General features: G+C 46.4%; 1 protein-coding gene across 2 annotated transcripts; it reads right to left on the reverse strand.

Moving 5' to 3' along the window:
• Positions 1-2: 2 nt before the first annotated feature.
• dynlt3 (dynein light chain Tctex-type 3) lies at positions 3-5,899 on the reverse strand. Of its 2 annotated transcripts, none has more exons than XM_029253302.1 (5): positions 5,701-5,899; positions 4,833-4,874; positions 4,307-4,430; positions 3,214-3,291; positions 3-2,710 (listed from the first exon to the last, which is right to left on the reverse strand). In XM_029253302.1, the coding sequence occupies exons 1-5, from the start codon at positions 5,725-5,727 to the stop codon at positions 2,634-2,636; spliced, it is 348 nt and encodes a 115-aa protein (XP_029109135.1). In that variant the 5' UTR covers positions 5,728-5,899; the 3' UTR covers positions 3-2,633. The 2 variants fall into 2 exon arrangements, with proteins under 2 accessions (XP_029109135.1, XP_018605623.1); XM_018750107.2 differs by lacking the exon at positions 5,701-5,899 and adding an exon at positions 4,968-5,640.
• Positions 5,900-17,310: the final 11,411 nt, after the last annotated feature.

The following is a 17,310-nucleotide window of genomic DNA, read 5'->3' on the forward strand; positions in this document are numbered from 1 at the left end:
AGGATTAATTGTGTTTATTCACATCTCAATTTACCATGCATTTGTCTTCAGATAACTGTGCTGCCTATCTAGAGACATAGTCCAATTCAACTTGCCAGACAATGGTGACCAATGTCAGCCGTTGTCCTCCACCCACTCTCCCCAGTCAGGGCCCGATGGACACAGGGAGTCAAAAAACATGTCTACCCCATCATTTTTTACAATATGTGGTCAAAGACATTCTGATGCAAGAACAAAATGGCAAATATTTTGTACAAGATACGCAGCTGTAAAGATTCTGACATTCAGAAATTGGCCACACCTCTCCTCATAGTGGTGGTGGTGATTACATTTGACAGCGTCTGAAACCAAAGCACTGGAAGCTCCATCAATTTAGAAAAGCATTACTTGTGCAGTACCGAGGTCCACTCATACATTCAGAGTAACCCAGGAGGACAAGACTCAAAGTACAGTAAACACTACAGTATCTGTCACAGCGATAATTAACTTCTGCTGGGAGAAAATTTCTGCCTTTTTTGTATAATAACCATTAAAACATTATAGATGATTAGCAATGTCTATTAATAAAAATAACATTAAAGAATATATAATTAAACTTATGGGATTCGAGGGGGGGGATGCAAATAAGGTTAGGTAACATTTTTAGCACATTGACAGAATCAGCACTAACTGCGGTTTTAAGACTATGCCATAAAACGGGAACAAAATTATTTTGTTTATATTAAGTCATTCAACTTCCCCCCCCCCACAAGAGGTAAAACATTCTACTGCTTGAAAATATAAACCATTAAATACAGGGTGACCAACAATGGCAGCATTAGTTAAATTAAAGCAAAAGCAAACAGGAATTCTAGCTTTGCAACAATCACTGTTACAGACATTGTCAGCAGTAAAGGAACAAACTTTTTTCAAAGTTCACTTTCACTGAGAGGAGAAAGGGAATTAAAAGAAGGCAAACAGACCTCAGACAAAAAAAAACTCGTCTCAAACTCCTGTTTCAAGGAGCTAATGAGCAGCTGCTCGTCTGTGCTTGGCTCCCTGTACAAAACACTTCCCCTATTCGAGATGTGAAGCGAAACAAAACGAGTGATGCGAGGAATAGTGCGACACAGGATGCAGAGCGCAGAGGACCTCGCTGTACAACACTAACGTGAACCAAAAAAGTGAAGCAACTGAGAAAGTGGCTCCTGTGAGAAATAATGGAACACATTATTAATAAGGTGTAATTTCACATTATTAAACGACAGAAAAGCACCCTTTTCAGAAAAGTTCACCTTTTCATTTTTTTTTTGCTGGGGGCACCTTAGCTTGTTTGGTAAACTTTTAAAGACCCTTGGGATGGATAAACACACATCACAAAAACATAAGACACTAGTAGCACAAAGCTAATAGATATTCTGTGGAGGTGAATAATATGGAATGCGTACAGTGTAGGAAATGCGTCATCTATATTTCATATTGACCCTTCTAATGTACCCTTTACTGTATTTGATACATTTCGATGCTTATTGTTACAGCTCTCACTGATGGCCGCAGTACTGTATTTGGCTGTTTTTCAGGATGCTGCACATACATTATTGCAGCAACGAATCAGTCACAGTACATAGGAGCAGGAAGCAACGATAAATATCTCCTCTGTGCTGTACAAAACACATACAGCACTGTACTATAACTCCCCACCAAATCTCCCTGTTTTTGGAAAGTGGGATCTGTATGAATTGAGGGGTTCCTTTTTCTTTTTTTTTTAATTCATACTGTAGCAGCAATGCAAAAGTAGCGTTATGACACAAGACCATGAGCCGGTCTAACAAAGAAAAAGTACCTGAATTTCAGTATCTGGAGCTCGTCATTAATAACTCTACAAGAGACTGTGACAACATTAAGGGTTAACTATCACTTTAAGCATGTCACGCATGCTCTCTCACTTAGTGGGCGGGACTCACTTCTGCTAGTTTGCATACCAGCATAATGATACAATAATTCTTCAATTACAAAAAAAATTGTTTTTTGGAATTTTCTATTCCAACTTAAAGCCCATGCCTGGACAGGGAGTTTTATTATGGAGACAGGCAGGTCTAGACTCATCTGAAATCTGAAAGGACAATGTTTTACATATTGCCATAAATAAGTGCAATGTATATTATGTAATGTGTATGTAACAGGATAATACCGGGGCGTCGTCTAGCAGGAAGCGCAAGCGTGGAACTACGAAGCATTTCTGACGAACGGTTGAAGGTACGCATGATTTCGAAGGAGCTCTGAGCAGCATACATAATGAGTCAACGAGCACTTAATTATTTAAAACTATGCCTTCAGTAGACTGTTAATCTGTATATAACACTAAATAATAACAATGCTAATAAATATGGAAGCAGAGTGGCTGGGTATGGAAGTCAAGCACAGCAGGAGGATAACATTTTAAACTTGCATGTCAATACACAACAAGGAGACAACTTTCCGGGTGGTCTGTGGCGATTTTGAACACACGTCCATGCGCCTCCACACAGGTGGGTTCAGAATCAGATCTTCAAGGCTTTGGTGGTTCTCCTGCACTGAAGGGTGCCTCTCATTGGTGGCACATGCAGACATGTTAGTAGCACCTCCCCCATCCACAACCTTGACTTACTTAGTGGCTAAAGCCCCACAGCCACAGCAAAGACACTAACCACGCAGTACATGGTGCGGTTCTCCCACCGCACTGTGCAGCTCCCTGCCAAGGAAAAACACAACAGTTTGTCACAAGTTTCACTTCAGTCACCTCTGTCACTTAAATTTTGGGGAAAAATTGGAGGAATGTTTTTCGGCATTTAAAACCAGATACTGTGCTAATACACGGCTTTGAGTCCTAGTAAATGAAAAACACACACACACCATCTGAACCGCTTGTCCCATATGGGGTCGCGGGGAGCCGGAGCCTAACCCGGCAACACAGGGCGTAAGGCCGGAGGGGGAGGGGACACACCCAGGACGGGACGCCAGTCCGTCGCAAGGCACCCCAAGCGGGACTCGAACCCCAGACCCACCAGAGAGCAGGACCAGGTCCAACCCACTGCGCCACTGCGCCCCCTTAAATGAAAAGCATTATCATAATTTTTATAAGGGGTCTTTATACACTTCCATTTGCTGTGATTAACGTGGGATTACGCAACTGTTTTCTGCCTGGGAAGTTAACCAAGCTCAGCAGCAACGACAAAGAGAAGCATGATGGCTCACCATCAGTAGTGGTGTCCCAGTAGCAAGAGTTGGCGGTGTGAAGACCAGCTCCGCTCTTCTGCATGATAGCAGAATTCACTGCAGGGCATAAAATTCGCAGTAACCAATCATTGATTTCACAAACAGGACACAGGGCTCGGAGTTACCAAATACAGTCTCCCCAGCCGCAGATTAGCAACCCATGGGTCAGCAGCCGATGGGTTGCTAATCTCCAGCTCACACACCAAACGCATGTAGGCGGAGAGAACTGACACGAGGCTCCTGCACAACGGCCAGTTTTAGCTCAGAAATGACTGGTTTTCTCCACTCTTAACTATACACATCACAAAACACTGATGTTAAGTGATTCTATGTAAATAGCACATTAGAGGCATTTTAAAAGGGTGAATTTCCAGAAGATTTATGGATTCACAAGGCTGTGGGAACTGAACCACACACTCTGAACGCGTGTATATACGTGATTCTGCCTGTACGTCAGCAAAGCGTAGCACATAACATAGCAGTTGAGGCTGCTGCCTTTGGACTCAGAGGCTGCAGGTTCAAATCCCACCGTCTGTTGTAATACCCCTAAGAAAGGCACTTGGAGTAAACCGCTCGAGTAAAAACTGCTCGGCTGTATAAATGGTTCGATCACTTAGAAGCTTAGAGTTGTAAGCCACTTTAGACAGAAGCATGAGATAAACGAATAAACTGAAATTAATATCCACATATGAGAAGCTTAGACTCCTGACTGTACCCAGCAAAAACACTGAAGTTTTTGGGTAACATTAACTTGATGATGCAATGAGAGGATTTACATCACTTCCGCTGTTCTAAGCGGTACAGTGGCATGCAGGGTAACGCAGGTGCCCCACAGCGCCCGAGCGGTTCGATTCCCACACAACCTGTGCGGAGTTTGCATGTTCACCCCATGTTTCCTCCCACAGTCCAAAGGCACGCCCTGAAAAGCCGATGGTAAACCACGTCGGTAGCCTCCTTTGCCTTCGGTCAGCATGAGCCGAACTGGACTCGACAGCACTTATCCCACCGACCCTTTTAGAGTTTGAGCCACCGACCAAACGTGATGCACGAATCCATAACCTGAATATCATACCAATGTACTTGTACGGCTTCCCTTGTTTGACCAGCTGGGTGAGGGAGTGCTCCACAATGCTGGCTGTCCACTGGTTCACTTTGTTCTGGTTGTAGTCCAGCCCACCGATGATGCTCTCGATGCACTGGAAAACACAGGCAGAGCATTAACGGAACATGTCCTGGGGATGTGGCGCTGACACGAGAACTGCTGTCACCCCCCCCCTTTTCAGCTGATTTTGCGCTTTAAACATCACAAATGCCCTCTTTGTGTAAAGCCACTGCCGTAGGCATCTAGCCACGTTCCGTCGACTTCACTGGGTGGAAAAACACCAAAACGTCATGGACCGTGCATACAAACAGACAGCTGGTAGCGCGGTGGATAGAGCCGCTGCTTTCGAACCCCAAAGGCTGCAGGTTTGATTCCCACCCCCAGCCGCAGTACCCTCGAGCAAGGTACTTACCCTAAACTGCAGGTACTTTACCTGCTCCAACAAAATACAGGCACAGAATATAAATAAACGTGTAATATTAAAGCAGCGACTTACCTCTTTAACACAGTTACTGGCTTCATCGGAATTGAAGGACACCTACAATGTAAAAAAAAACACGGCGGTGCAGTTATGGGACACGAGACGCTGCGAGATCAAAAGCACTTCCAACGGCTCCTGTTGCACACTGACGCTTTGAAACTCCATCCGCACGCTTTCAACTGCTCTCCTTCCTTCCGATGGATCTTCTCACACCCGGTGCGAGGCACTGGATGCATCTCAGGGGAGGAGAAGCAGAAGGTGTGAGGATTAAATCATGAGAAAGAGGAGCACAGCAGGGCCCACAGGCAGGTGTGGGGTGTGAAGGAGGGACACGGTGTCAGTCAGCAGTTCAGTGCCCCCCCCCCAGACACAGGACAGGTGAAATGTGTTGGTCTGTCGCACACAGGAGTATAATCAAGGCTCTTCCTCCTATTATCATCAATCGACAAATCAAATGCTCGTTTTCTCTGCTGTTTTACAAACGGGCACAATGATTGATTTGTTACAAATTTTTGTACATTTAAACTCGCGGACAAGTTTGGACCCGGTTGTTTGGGCCGAATATCGGATTAAACTGAGCTTAAGGAGATTCGGAGCCGAAAAAGCTCATTTTCGGGATGCTGAGCTGCGCCGTGTGTGACTGACTCTGTCTGTGGGGGCGAGAGAAAGAAAGAGCGCGCGCTCGGCCACACCCTGCAGGGGCGCGAGGCCCAACTGGCCCCGGCTGACACCGAGTCTGCGCGTGGCGCAAGGTAAACTAAAGGTGGCGCGAGCCCGCAGAGACGATGGACACCGCCGCGCGCCGCCCGAGCCGAGCGCGCTTTTTTTTACTTCGCCCCCCTCGCCGCCGCCGCCGCCGCACAAACACCGCGAGAAACGTCACCTCGTCGCCGGAGTGGAACTCTTCCATGATTGTTTCCCACACGTACAGTCAAGGCAGCACAGGGAGCCGCGCAGCTGAAGCCACGTCCGCCTTCGTAGACACTCCCCTGACACAGGCGCGCACACACACAAACACACTCGCACAGAGCGGTTCCTGTTTACCCGTCACTCTGACGGGCGGTGACCGCAGACCGGGGAGCTCGAGCCGGGCGACAGGGAGCGGCGCTTCCTCTGGCGCCCCCTAGCGCGCAGGGGTGGAACGTCCTCCGCAGACACGATACGGAGCGGCGCTTCGCTGCGTGTTCGCATCGGGCTTCTTTTTTACCTTAAAACTCAGAAGTATGTCATTCCCGGGAGGTGCGGTGGCGCAGTGGGTTGGACCACGGTCCTCCTTTCCGGTGGGTCTGGGGTTCAAGTCCCGCTTAGGGTGCCTTGCGACAGACTGGCGTCCCGTCCTGGGTGTGTCCCCTACGCTCTGTGTTACCGGGTTAGGCTCCGGCTCCCCGTGACCCCGTATGGGACAAGCGGTTCTGTGTGTGTGTGTGTGTGTGTTTCATTCTTGAAATGTGAGGCGCTTTATTTTCATGTTTCGCAATGACTTCCACAGAACTACATCGGAGTGCGAAGGTCAGACTAAAAGAAAGGGAGGGGGGGGGCTGTGCAGTGCTGCGGAAATGATGGTTTTAGAAAAACCCTAGGCAAGCCGAACAAAAATTTTGCTGTAAGACGTGTATTGCATTGAATTGAATTTTATTTTATTTTACTTTATGCAGCTCCTCATCTTTTACAGTTACGCGGTGTCAGAGTCCATCCTGAGCACATATATATAGCTCTGGCATCTGGCTACTTTCTCATCATGTGCTTTATTATGGATACAGTCAATGAAAGTGTAATAACAGAGAAATACTTAAGATTTATTTGCTGCGTGGGTACGAGTTTGCTCCTGTAAGAGTTTGAGATAGCAATAATACATAATACAGACATTGCAAGACGTTTATTTTGACGTGATTCATGCTTAAAAGAGTGACTGGGAATAAAATTGTGTGATCCCCGCACATTCCTATGTTAATTATGGTTTTTGACCGTTTTCTTCCCTTAATATGTACAGTATTCATCATCCTATTACCGCTCAGCAGCACCAAGCGCATGGAAACGCTGGAAGCGAACGGAGTGAACGTGGTCTCTCACTCCTGCTGGGTTTGGGTGCTCTTTACTGCCACCTAACGGCGAGCTGCAGAAGCGCAGCGAACATTAACTCCGCTACTTTTGAAAAACACAAGTGGAAAAAAAAATACAATTTAAAAATATGTCAGTAAATTATTTTTAAAATTGCGCATATCTTCAAAAATTCGACAGTGGAAGGTTCGTGACCCGAAAAGCCAGGGTAAATATAAAAAGGTGGTGTAATGAGTACAGTCTAACACCAGATGGAGACACATGACATTCTTTGGTTTTTAAAACCCAGTCTCAGAGCCGCAGTACTTCCAAAATACCCTGAAAATTAATATTCACATGTTAATGTACAATAATTAAAGGTTTTTCGATACATCAAGTGCACGACAGTAATCGTCTGAAAGTCTGGCGTGTAAAAAGGTCCACATATCAGACCGGTAAAGGGCAAAGATGCGTAATATACGCATAATTTAAATATGAAAGTCATTCAAGGTTCGTTCGGAAACTGTCTGTTTTATATAATATTGCAGTGGTGTAACAACTTGTAATAACAGAAATATTACGCCCATGTAAATGCTGTTCGCATCCACAGGGACACATTCCCCCCAAACTGTGATTAACCTTTCGCTCATTTGCCAGTCGCTACATTTATGTATTAAAAGATCCCGCTCACGTGTCTTTAAAGTATGATCTCACATTAATTTCTCAGGGCAACCGTTTTAATAACACGTTATGAATATATTATTAATGGAATGAAGTGCTGGTGTCGTACCGGGTGGAATTTTGTGGGGCCAGAGAGAAGCTGTAGGGGGAAAGACAGTTAAAGAGAAGAAAGAAGAAGGAAAGAGCAGCAGTCTTTGCGCTGCCCCGGCGGGGATCCAGCGGTGGCCGTCCTCGCGCTGCACAGCTGTGACCGCGCCCCCCCCACTCTCTCTCTCACACACACACACACACACACACACACACACACACACACACACACACACACCCGCCCCTCCCCCCCCCCCCCGCGTTCTGAAGGGGCTGCACGCGAACAGCAGCCGGTGCTCCTCCGCCGCAGACCCCGCGCGAGGAACTATTATATTCATACGTTCGTGTACCGAGCGCGAGGAACACGCCCCCCACCCCCCACCCCCAAAGGCGCCCGCAGTACAGTGAACGCAGGTAAGGTCTTTCTTATACCTCATATGAAACAAAGAGGCGATATTTAACTAAGACTAAGGGCAGTAAAATGTGCTGTTTTGAGACGATTAATGTCCGGCCGTCGGTCCGAGTTCACGTCGCCCGTATTCGTGTTCTCCCCGACTTTGTTTTTTTTTTCTTTTAATTTATTTTTTTTACACTCAGTTATGTTACACTCCTGGCGGATGGAAACGGCGGCGCTCCGCGCTGCTCGCGTGCAGCGGACGGTGCCTCGCGCTGTGCCGTCGGCGGCTCGCGCTCCGGCGGCGGGACGCGCGCCTTCGTCCCGCGCCAAGTTCTCCCACCTGCGCGGCTCCCTGGGGGTGGGGGGTGGACAGGTGCAATGCAGCAAACGCGGCGCAGCGCGCTCTGCCCCTCAGCCTCACATTTCCCATCGGTGTTATTTACCCGTTCATTTATTTAGGTTTTGTTTTATTTCCTGTGTTGCGTCGCGTTCCGTGTTCATCTGTGCGGTACAAAAAAAACCAGCAAAAAACTGCACCGCGCCCAGGGCCGCCGGCACATCTATTGAACTGCTGGTGAAAGACTCGTAAAAATATTTCTTAGAACTTTTACGGGAGTGACGCCTCGGTATAGGTCGGGAAAATATACATATTTTTTCATATTTATCCAGCTGAGCTTGAGAGCGCAGAAGAGCGCTGGAGAGGAGCAGGTGGAGGTCTTCAGCCAGGTGTGTGTGTGTGTGTGTGTCCCCACTGCTTTCACAGAGCACCCCCCAGCACTCCGGCAGGGAGGATTGTGGGAGCTCCGCAGGTGCGAGGCTAAACTGCGGAACAGGTGCTGTCATGGAGCATCAGTCCACAGAAATTGTCTCTATTCTGGAGGACGTTCACTTCACTCCCCACGTGGGCTTTTGTCCACCGGCCTTGACTTTCTTTGCTCCCCTATGTTGCATTTCTGCTCCTTTCATTCACAGGTAGGGTTATTAATTTTTTTCAGGAAGTGCGCCTTTGCTGCATGTCATGTACGGGTGGCTGTCGTTATCCAGGGAGTGTAAGTGTGTGTGTCACGCAGCTGTGCGAGAGCGCCGACTCCCCATCTGCTGGGCCTCCTTGCTCTGTGTGTGGGCAGATCAGTGAAAGGAGCAGATGTCGCTGAGGAGAGTTCCGGAGACCGTGCGCTCGTCGGGATTTCCTCGTTCCTTCTGCGCCGAAGAGGGCTGAGCAGAAAGCCTGGGGGGAACGGTGTAAATAACCCTGCTGCGAGAGTGCAGCGCTTCAGTTCACTCACACTCCGCTCCACTCCGTGCCCACTGCGTATGAGTGTGTGTGGGTGAGAGTGTGTGAGTTTGAGTGTCTTGTGATGGACTGCCGTCCCGTCCCGGAGAGCGCTGTCCCTTGTGCTGTCCGAGGACCGGGTGCAGGTCAATGTAACCCTGGTAACACGAGGAGTCACATATACTCAGCAGGTGTACCGCGTTTTGCAGTACTCACAGCTCAGCAGGTGATGATGTGAACAAACAGCGAAAGACAAAGCACTAGAACTCAACTGGACCAGTCCACCGCGGTAAAAAGTCCCTGGAGACACAACTGGGTCGTCCGTTAAATCTCACCTATTGCTGCAGTACCTATGATCAAAGTACTCACCTTAAGTGGATACAGTAAAAACTGTCCAGCTCTTTAAACTGGTAAACTGGTAAATCATTGGAAAAAAGCAGTTAGTGGACTAAATAGCTAGTAGTGTAGTGGTTAGAGCTGCAGGGTTTGCACCCAAAGGTCACAGGTTCAAATCTCACTTCTACCCTGAATTGCTCCAGTAAAAATGACCCCACTGTTTCAATGGGTAAATAATTGTAAATACCTTAATGTTGTGAGTTGCTTTGGAGAGAAGTGTCAAATCAATAACACCTTCGACTGCTAGACCTGCTGAACTCCAGTCATCTACCTGTCTGTGTGACCAAGCTATGTGATGTACACACAGACCATTTGAAATGCATGTCTTCTGGACTGTGGGAGGAAACCAGAGCACTTGGAGGAAATCCATACAAATGCATAGAGCCAGGTCTGAACCCACATCCCAGGCATGGAAAAGCATCAGTGCTACATGCTGTGCCACAAAGAGAGTGCTTTGTTACTCTAACCTCAGATAGTCAGGATTACACACTGATACAGCTGGTCTAGAGGGTTCTTGGAATGCAGCCTTGAAAAATTTTGCGCAGACCTGAGAAACACACATGAGTAGCTATTCGCTCCTCGAGACGAATGACATCCGCTGCTGATTTCCAACCTTTCAAGGCATTTCCTTGGAATTGAGCGCTAATGTGTTCTGTCGCCGCCGTCAGATCGATGTCCCTGAACAGGCTGTGCGGAGCCAGCAGGGGAACATCCTCAGCGCCCGCGCCAATTCCCATTCTCCCTTCTGCCTGCCCCGCATCCTCACCGAGAGCTCTCATCATTCGTAGCTCTGCAAAGTGGTCCGCGCTTCAAAGTCTCGTGCTTCACGTGCAACAACCCCCCTGCACCCCCGCATACACACATCTCCCACCTCCCAGCAAATTATCAGAGAAGAATTTTGCTCAGTGGCAGTAAATGATTTTGACTAAATAGCTGGGAGCAGAGAAGCAATAGAGACCCTAAATGACCCCCACCACACGTCCGCCTCGCCCCATTGCCACCTCCCAGCTTTCAGATACACACATCAGCAGCCCCCCGGTAAACACTTAGGCCAAAGGTCTGTCCCCAGCTGTTCCTCAGCAACTGAGCTACTGTAAATGCAAATTAGAGAATACGCACCATGGTAAACATTTTGGTGATTCAATCTGACACGTGTTTTGTTTGGCGGAGCCCATTAGCCGAGAGACAGACGTTTTTGTTAGAAATTTACCGATGATGGAACGGCGTGGTACGCAGCAGCCTGGTACATTTAATTATAACGCACCGCTAGCACATTCATGTTTAATAGCTGTGCAATTAGAGGACCAGCACACGGTTTCGGAGCTGCGGTGTGCGGAGTGTCTGCGCTCTCCATTACTGCACTGCCCTGCAGTACAATTCAGGCACCATTACATCCATGGCACAGCTGGGCCGTCTGTACGTTGCGTTTGGATTTATGACGCTGATTTTTCCCGCCGCACGCATTCCAAACACGTGGGCCAGGGCAGGAAAATCCACTTAAAGCAAACTGGAGATGTCCTTCTAACCCTTCCTGAGCCTGTTAGTATTGATCACTGTACGGTGTTTTCACCACAGCTTATCAGATTAGCACAGTGGAAGCTGTGTTTGGGTTGGAGGGGGGAGCTCCTTGGGTACTGAGCTGAACAGGCACTGGTGAAAGTCTTTGTTCTAAATATACAGTTCATGTGGACTGATGGGAGGGAGGGGGGCGCTGGACAAGTAATTTACCACTCGTATCCAATTATCATGTAAAGTGATTATTTCAAAATTTTTACACGATATTAGACTTGTTAAAATAAATAAAGTGGTTTATTTTTAATATTTGGACGATTAACCAACCACTCAAGAGAAGAATTACTAGTGGTCACGATCACTAGTGCATGTTGGAAGATTTATGACATTTTATTATCAAATTTGCATGCATAGTGAAATATTTATGATAAAATATTTTTAATGTTATCTCTCCATCCCAAAGCAAGGCAATAAAATGTACAAAATGAGAGATTATCCCCTCATTTTCCATTTCAGTGCACTGCAGTGATTTACTTCCTTATCAAATTTCCATTTTTAATCAAATATTTTTTATGCTATTATTCAAAGTTTTATGCAAGTGAGTCAGTTAAAATACTGGAATAAAATGATTTTTTTTGACAATTTACGTTCCAGTTCTCCAATGTTTTCTTTCTTTTTGGGAAGTGCATTTAAAAAATAGTACTGTGATGCACTGGACTCTCTGGTCATTCCAAAATTCGGTCACCTAGGGCTGGTCACATGCAGAGGAACTCTACCTGGTATAATCCCAATTATATGGAAAAAAAATTCTGGTCAATAACAACCACAAGGCCGCACACCAACAAGACACAAATGTTTTTCGGGCCACAATGAACCTCTGTTTTCAACACCATAAAATCCCACTTTATTGCCATTGCTATGAGAGCAATGGAAGGATGTGTCACAAACCAACTCTCTGATATAAATTACTCTATACACTGTTTAGCCCAAATCAGGCGCCTTCTGCATGCCTTCATTACTCAAAGTGAATTACCAATAGTGCTGTTGAGCTATTCCTGACAGGCCATATCCACATCTCCACTGCTGTACCCACACTGTTCCCTCTGTTGGCTCTTTTCGCCTGATGCTGCCAGATGTTCCCAGTGTTTCGGAGTCAAATACCTCATTATGAAATATGTTCGGTAAAATCTCGGCACATTATCATCCATCCATTCCGAGCCTTCCAGATGATCCCAGTCCATTCCAACCAATTCCAAGCCATTCCAGCACAATGCAGGCTGTTTGAGGTCATCTCCATCCATGTCACCTCACCTCAATCCATTTCAACACATATCAGTGTTTTTCAACCCACCACAGTTCATTCTATGGGATTCATGTCGAAGCACAAAGGCTGCGGGTTCAGATCCAGGTCCAAACTCAACCCCTGGGCCATCCACCATGGCTCGTCCCCTGGCACTGTGAGCGCTCTACAGAGTTGGCATGGCAAGTCTGAATTATTCACCCACCCCCATAAAACCAAAGAAGAGGAAGATGACCCAGTGAGGGACTTTGCTTTGAAAATGCTCTCGTGAAATATTTAACTCTCCATTCTGCCTGAAGGAATATGTTTATGACAGCTACACTGGGCCACCGGCACCTTCAAAACTTCATCCTGAATCCAGTTTAGTTTCTCAAATGCTCTGTATAGGTGTATATGACAGATTTGTTCCCTTGACACTGATAAAATTATTAAGTATTTGCACTTCAGCAGATTGTAGCGTGCTGGACTTTTTGTCCCGCCATGCTCTGGTCTTTCATTTCAACGGGGTTCTCCTAGGGCAAGGCAATAAAAAGGGCAAAATGAGAGATTATCTCTCCATTATGCTGAATATTAATAGATCATAGTTTGGAAATGCCTCATTTTTCGATTTCAGTGCACTTACAGTGTAATTTGAAGCAATCACTTGTCCACTGCATGTATTGTACTGCCTACCCTGCATTAACCAGTCCATCAGTCAGTCAAGTTTTTAATTTTCAGAGTCAATTACCATGTTTTTAACTCCAGCACTGTCCAGCTGGAGGACATGGTCTAACCAGAATGCAATCAGAGGTATGTGATTCATGGGCAGCAGATGGCATAGTGATTAGAGCCACTGATTTCCACTTGATAGTCCCTGGTTCGAAACCCTCCTCTTGCTCTAGTACCCTTAATCAAGGTACTTACCCTGAATTTTTCCAGTAAAAGGAGCTCACGTGTATACAGTAAATGGGTAAACTCATTGTAGGTACCGTAACACTGTTAGTACCTTTGGAGAAAAGTGTCAGCTAAATGAATAAAAATTAGGGGAGGTGCTGCTGACCGCAGACAGGCAGCTCCCTCTGAGAATGTGGTGAAACACAGCTCAAGGAGAACAAAATGAACTTCGAATCAAATCACATGAGACTTGCAAAACTGTGGACAGAACAGCGCTGAGGGAAGAATCGCCTTGGCAAAAACAAACAAATAAAAAACTTCCACCCAGCACTGTATGCAGTTGACAGCCAGGGTCTTGCAACTCATAGGCATTTACAGTTATCTGATGCTTTTCCCCAATGCAACTTAAGGTGTTAGGATACTCATAGTTATTTATCCATTCACACTGCTGGGTCTTTTAATTTATTTATTTATTTTTTTTTAAGATGGAGCAATCTAGGGTAAGTGCCTTCCTTAAGGGTACCACAGCTAGAGATAGGAATCAAACCTGCAACCTTTGGGTCCAAAGACAGCAGCACTAACCTGTACACTACCCACTGCCACTATGCATGTAGCTATAGCTGAAGCAGTGTAGCGTTTGCCGTTCTCCTTACTTGTCTGTTCTGCCTCTCTGCTCCTTGCTTGAAGAGCCGAGAGCGGGGATGTAAGACAAAGAAGCGCTTTTTTCTGGAGTAATAAAAGCTGACAAGTGACAAGAAGTGCTAAGTGCTCTGGTTGCTTCCGTCTAAAGGCAAGAGTGCGGAGCATATCCTCAGCACGTGAAAACAAAGGTGGTGGAAATTCCAGCTCGATAGCTGCGTCGTGCTTTTCGCAGCCTGTTTAAAATGCAGGACAATAGAGAAGGTACAGGAGGAACTCAAAAACGTAACCGATGCGTTAATGGGGCAACCAAACCGGTGCCAGTTAGAAAGTTAAGCCGTGAGACTCCTTGGTCAATAAGAAGGCGGTGGAAGGCGCTGCCCACGGCCCACATAGGATGAAAGGAGCGATGCCATCTGCATATATGTTGGAGCTGGTCTAGGTTTAGCTATAATGATGGAGCTGGTCTAGGTTTAGCTGGAAGAATGGAGCTGATCTAGGTTTAGCTGTAATGATGGAGTTGGTGTAGGTTTAGCTGGAAGAATGGAGTTGGTCTAGGTTTAGCTGGAAGAATGGAGCTAATCTAGGTTTAGCTGTAATGATGGAGTTGGTGTAGGTTTAGCTGGAATGATGGAGTTGGTCTAGGTTTAGCTGGAAGAATGGAGCTGATCTAGGTTTAGCTGTAATGATGGAGTTGGTCTAGGTTTAGCTGGAAGAATGGAGTTGGTCTAGGTTTAGCTGGAAGAATGGAGCTGATCTAGGTTTAGCTGTAATGATGGAGTTGGTCTAGGTTTAGCTGGAAGAATGGAGTTGGTCTAGGTTTAGCTGGAAGAATGGAGCTGATCTAGGTTTAGCTGTAATGATGGAGTTGGTCTAGGTTTAGCTGGAAGAATGGAGTTGGTCTAGGTTTAGCTGGAAGAATGGAGCTGATCTAGGTTTAGCTGTAATGATGGAGTTGGTGTAGGTTTAGCTGGAAGAATGGAGCTGATCTAGGTTTAGCTGTAATGATGGAGTTGGTCTAGGTTTAGCTGGAAGAATGGAGTTGGTCTAGGTTTAGCTGGAAGAATGGAGCTGATCTAGGTTTAGCTGTAATGATGGAGTTGGTCTAGGTTTAGCTGGAATGATGGAGTTGGTCTAGGTTTAGCTGGAAGAATGGAGCTGATCTAGGTTTAGCTGTAATGATGGAGTTGGTGTAGGTTTAGCTGTAATGATGGAGTTGGTCTAGGTTTGGCTGGAATGTCCATTGAGATCCAAGAGGATCGGTGTGAGCACAGTTAACTGGCGCAGTCATAAAAGCAGAAGCAGACAGCTGGCTCGTCGGGTCTCCCAGGGCTCGTCCTGGTCCACTGTGCAAGATTCTGCTTATGAAGATCGTTCCGCATCTCGAGTACAAATTGCTTTTTCACCTTATTTTTGAAACCCCTGACGGAGATGCACCTTGGATTGGTGTAGATCGAATGAATGAAATCACGATTAACGCTTTATGAAAGTAAAGTGTCCAGCTGTATAAGTACATAGACATGTTGGCTGCTTTGCATCCAAACATCAGCGAGGTAGAAGAATGACAATATAATTTAGACTCCTGTGATGTACGTAAATGTTTGTGTATCTCAAAAAAAAGTAGGAAGATGATCAGCAATCATGGATATTCTGAGTTTTACGCAACTACTCATGTGATGAACATTAGTTCATATGGTGGAAAGAAACAAACTAAGTGCACTTAAGAATCACACGTTTGCAACTATGTTTCTCTTTCTCCTCATGTAATGAACACGTTGTATTTTCTATGAGATGTACGTCGCTTTGGAGAAAAGCATCTGCTAAATGAATACACACACACACACACACACACACACACACACACACATTTTCAGAGCCGCTTGTCCCATATGGGGTCACGGGGAACCGGAGCCTACCCGGCAACACAGGGCATAAGGCCAGAGGGGGAGGGGACACACCCAGGACGGGACGCCAGTCCGTCGCAAGGTACCCCAAGCGGGACTCGAACCCCAGACCTACCGGACAGCAGGACTGTGGTCCAACCCACTGCGCCACCGCACCCCCCCTAAATGAATACATGGAAATGTAAATGTAGACGAAGTGAACCGATCACAATATTTGGGTAAAGCCTTGGCAATCAATATTTTTTCACCTCTCCGGTGAAAAGTGAGACATTTTACAGCTCCCACACTATAATTTCATTTGCCTGACTTGGACGTTGTATAAAACATTAAAGGTGTACGTAACACAACATCACTGTAAAAATGTTGATGCCGCCTGAAATGAAGAAACTGTATTTAAATTATTCAGTAGTAGAAAGCGAGCGCCGCTCCGATGCCTCTGCATTGACATGCAGATAAAATCTCAAGTATATTCCAGTTTTTTTGGTCAGTGGAAGCGGGAATAATTTCCTTTTTTTGCCTGATGCTCCAGAATTCACTAATGATACAAAGGTGTATTGTACCAGGTGGTAGCAGAGCCTCTAATTACAAAGGTTTCCACGGTTAAATCAGTGGTATTTATATGAAAAAAATGTCTGCGCTCATTGCTTCCCACATCACCGCACTACAGCTCATAGAGATGAGGATATATTTGAAGAATGCGTAATGTGAAGGCAACTCATTTCAGGAGCTCGCATCAGTGTGTCGTGTTCGTGATCAGATGTGACAGGCAGAATCAGCGCTCAGGCATCTTTCCGGAGCTCTGGCCATTCTGCCGCCTGCAGCGAACCCCATACGCACTCTCATCGGTGACCTGGGTGAAATTCATCACTCCGCTGGTATGATAAAAAATTAAAATTCAATTACACTTCACGCCTTCGGAAAGACGCAAGAGGTTCTGCGCGTGGCTCCCCGTTTATTCCAAATGAATGGCCGCTGCCGAGCTCAAGGACACGCCAGGCAGAGGATCGATAAGCAGTGAGGCGGTGAGATCAGGTACCACGGCCGGCTGACGCTCATGCGTTAAAGGACAGGGTTCCCTGTCTGACCTTTTGCTGCGATCGTGGCCTCTGCTTGCGCAAGCAGGTATTTCTGCTTTAGTGGAACACACCTTTTGAAAAGTCACGTGCGTCACGTTGCACAAACACAGGGAGATCTGACGGGGAGGCAAATCGCAGTGTTACACTGTGCTTCTCCTGGCCGCCGATCAGTATTGCCAAAGTCTTGTTCAAGAAACCAAAGCAGGAGGAGGCATAGTGGTTGGGGACTCAGGCTTATAACATGATGGCTGCAGGCTGAAGTCCTAGAAGTGGTCTTATTTGGGTACCCTTCAGCAGGGTTCTTCATCAAAATGACTA

The sequence above is a fragment of the Scleropages formosus genome, chromosome 1 (assembly GCF_900964775.1).
Source record: "Scleropages formosus chromosome 1, fSclFor1.1, whole genome shotgun sequence".
Taxonomy (NCBI): domain Eukaryota; kingdom Metazoa; phylum Chordata; class Actinopteri; order Osteoglossiformes; family Osteoglossidae; genus Scleropages; species Scleropages formosus.

Coding starts and splice junctions, on each gene's coding strand:
- dynlt3 (XM_029253302.1), bottom strand. CDS start 5,727: ATGGAAGAGTTCCACTCCGGCGACGAG. Junction 4,875..5,700: donor AGTTCCACTCCGGCGACGAG/GTGACGTTTCTC, acceptor TTTACATTGTAG/GTGTCCTTCAATTCCGATGA. Junction 2,711..3,213: donor CTGGGACACCACTACTGATG/GTGAGCCATCAT, acceptor TTTCCTTGGCAG/GGAGCTGCACAGTGCGGTGG.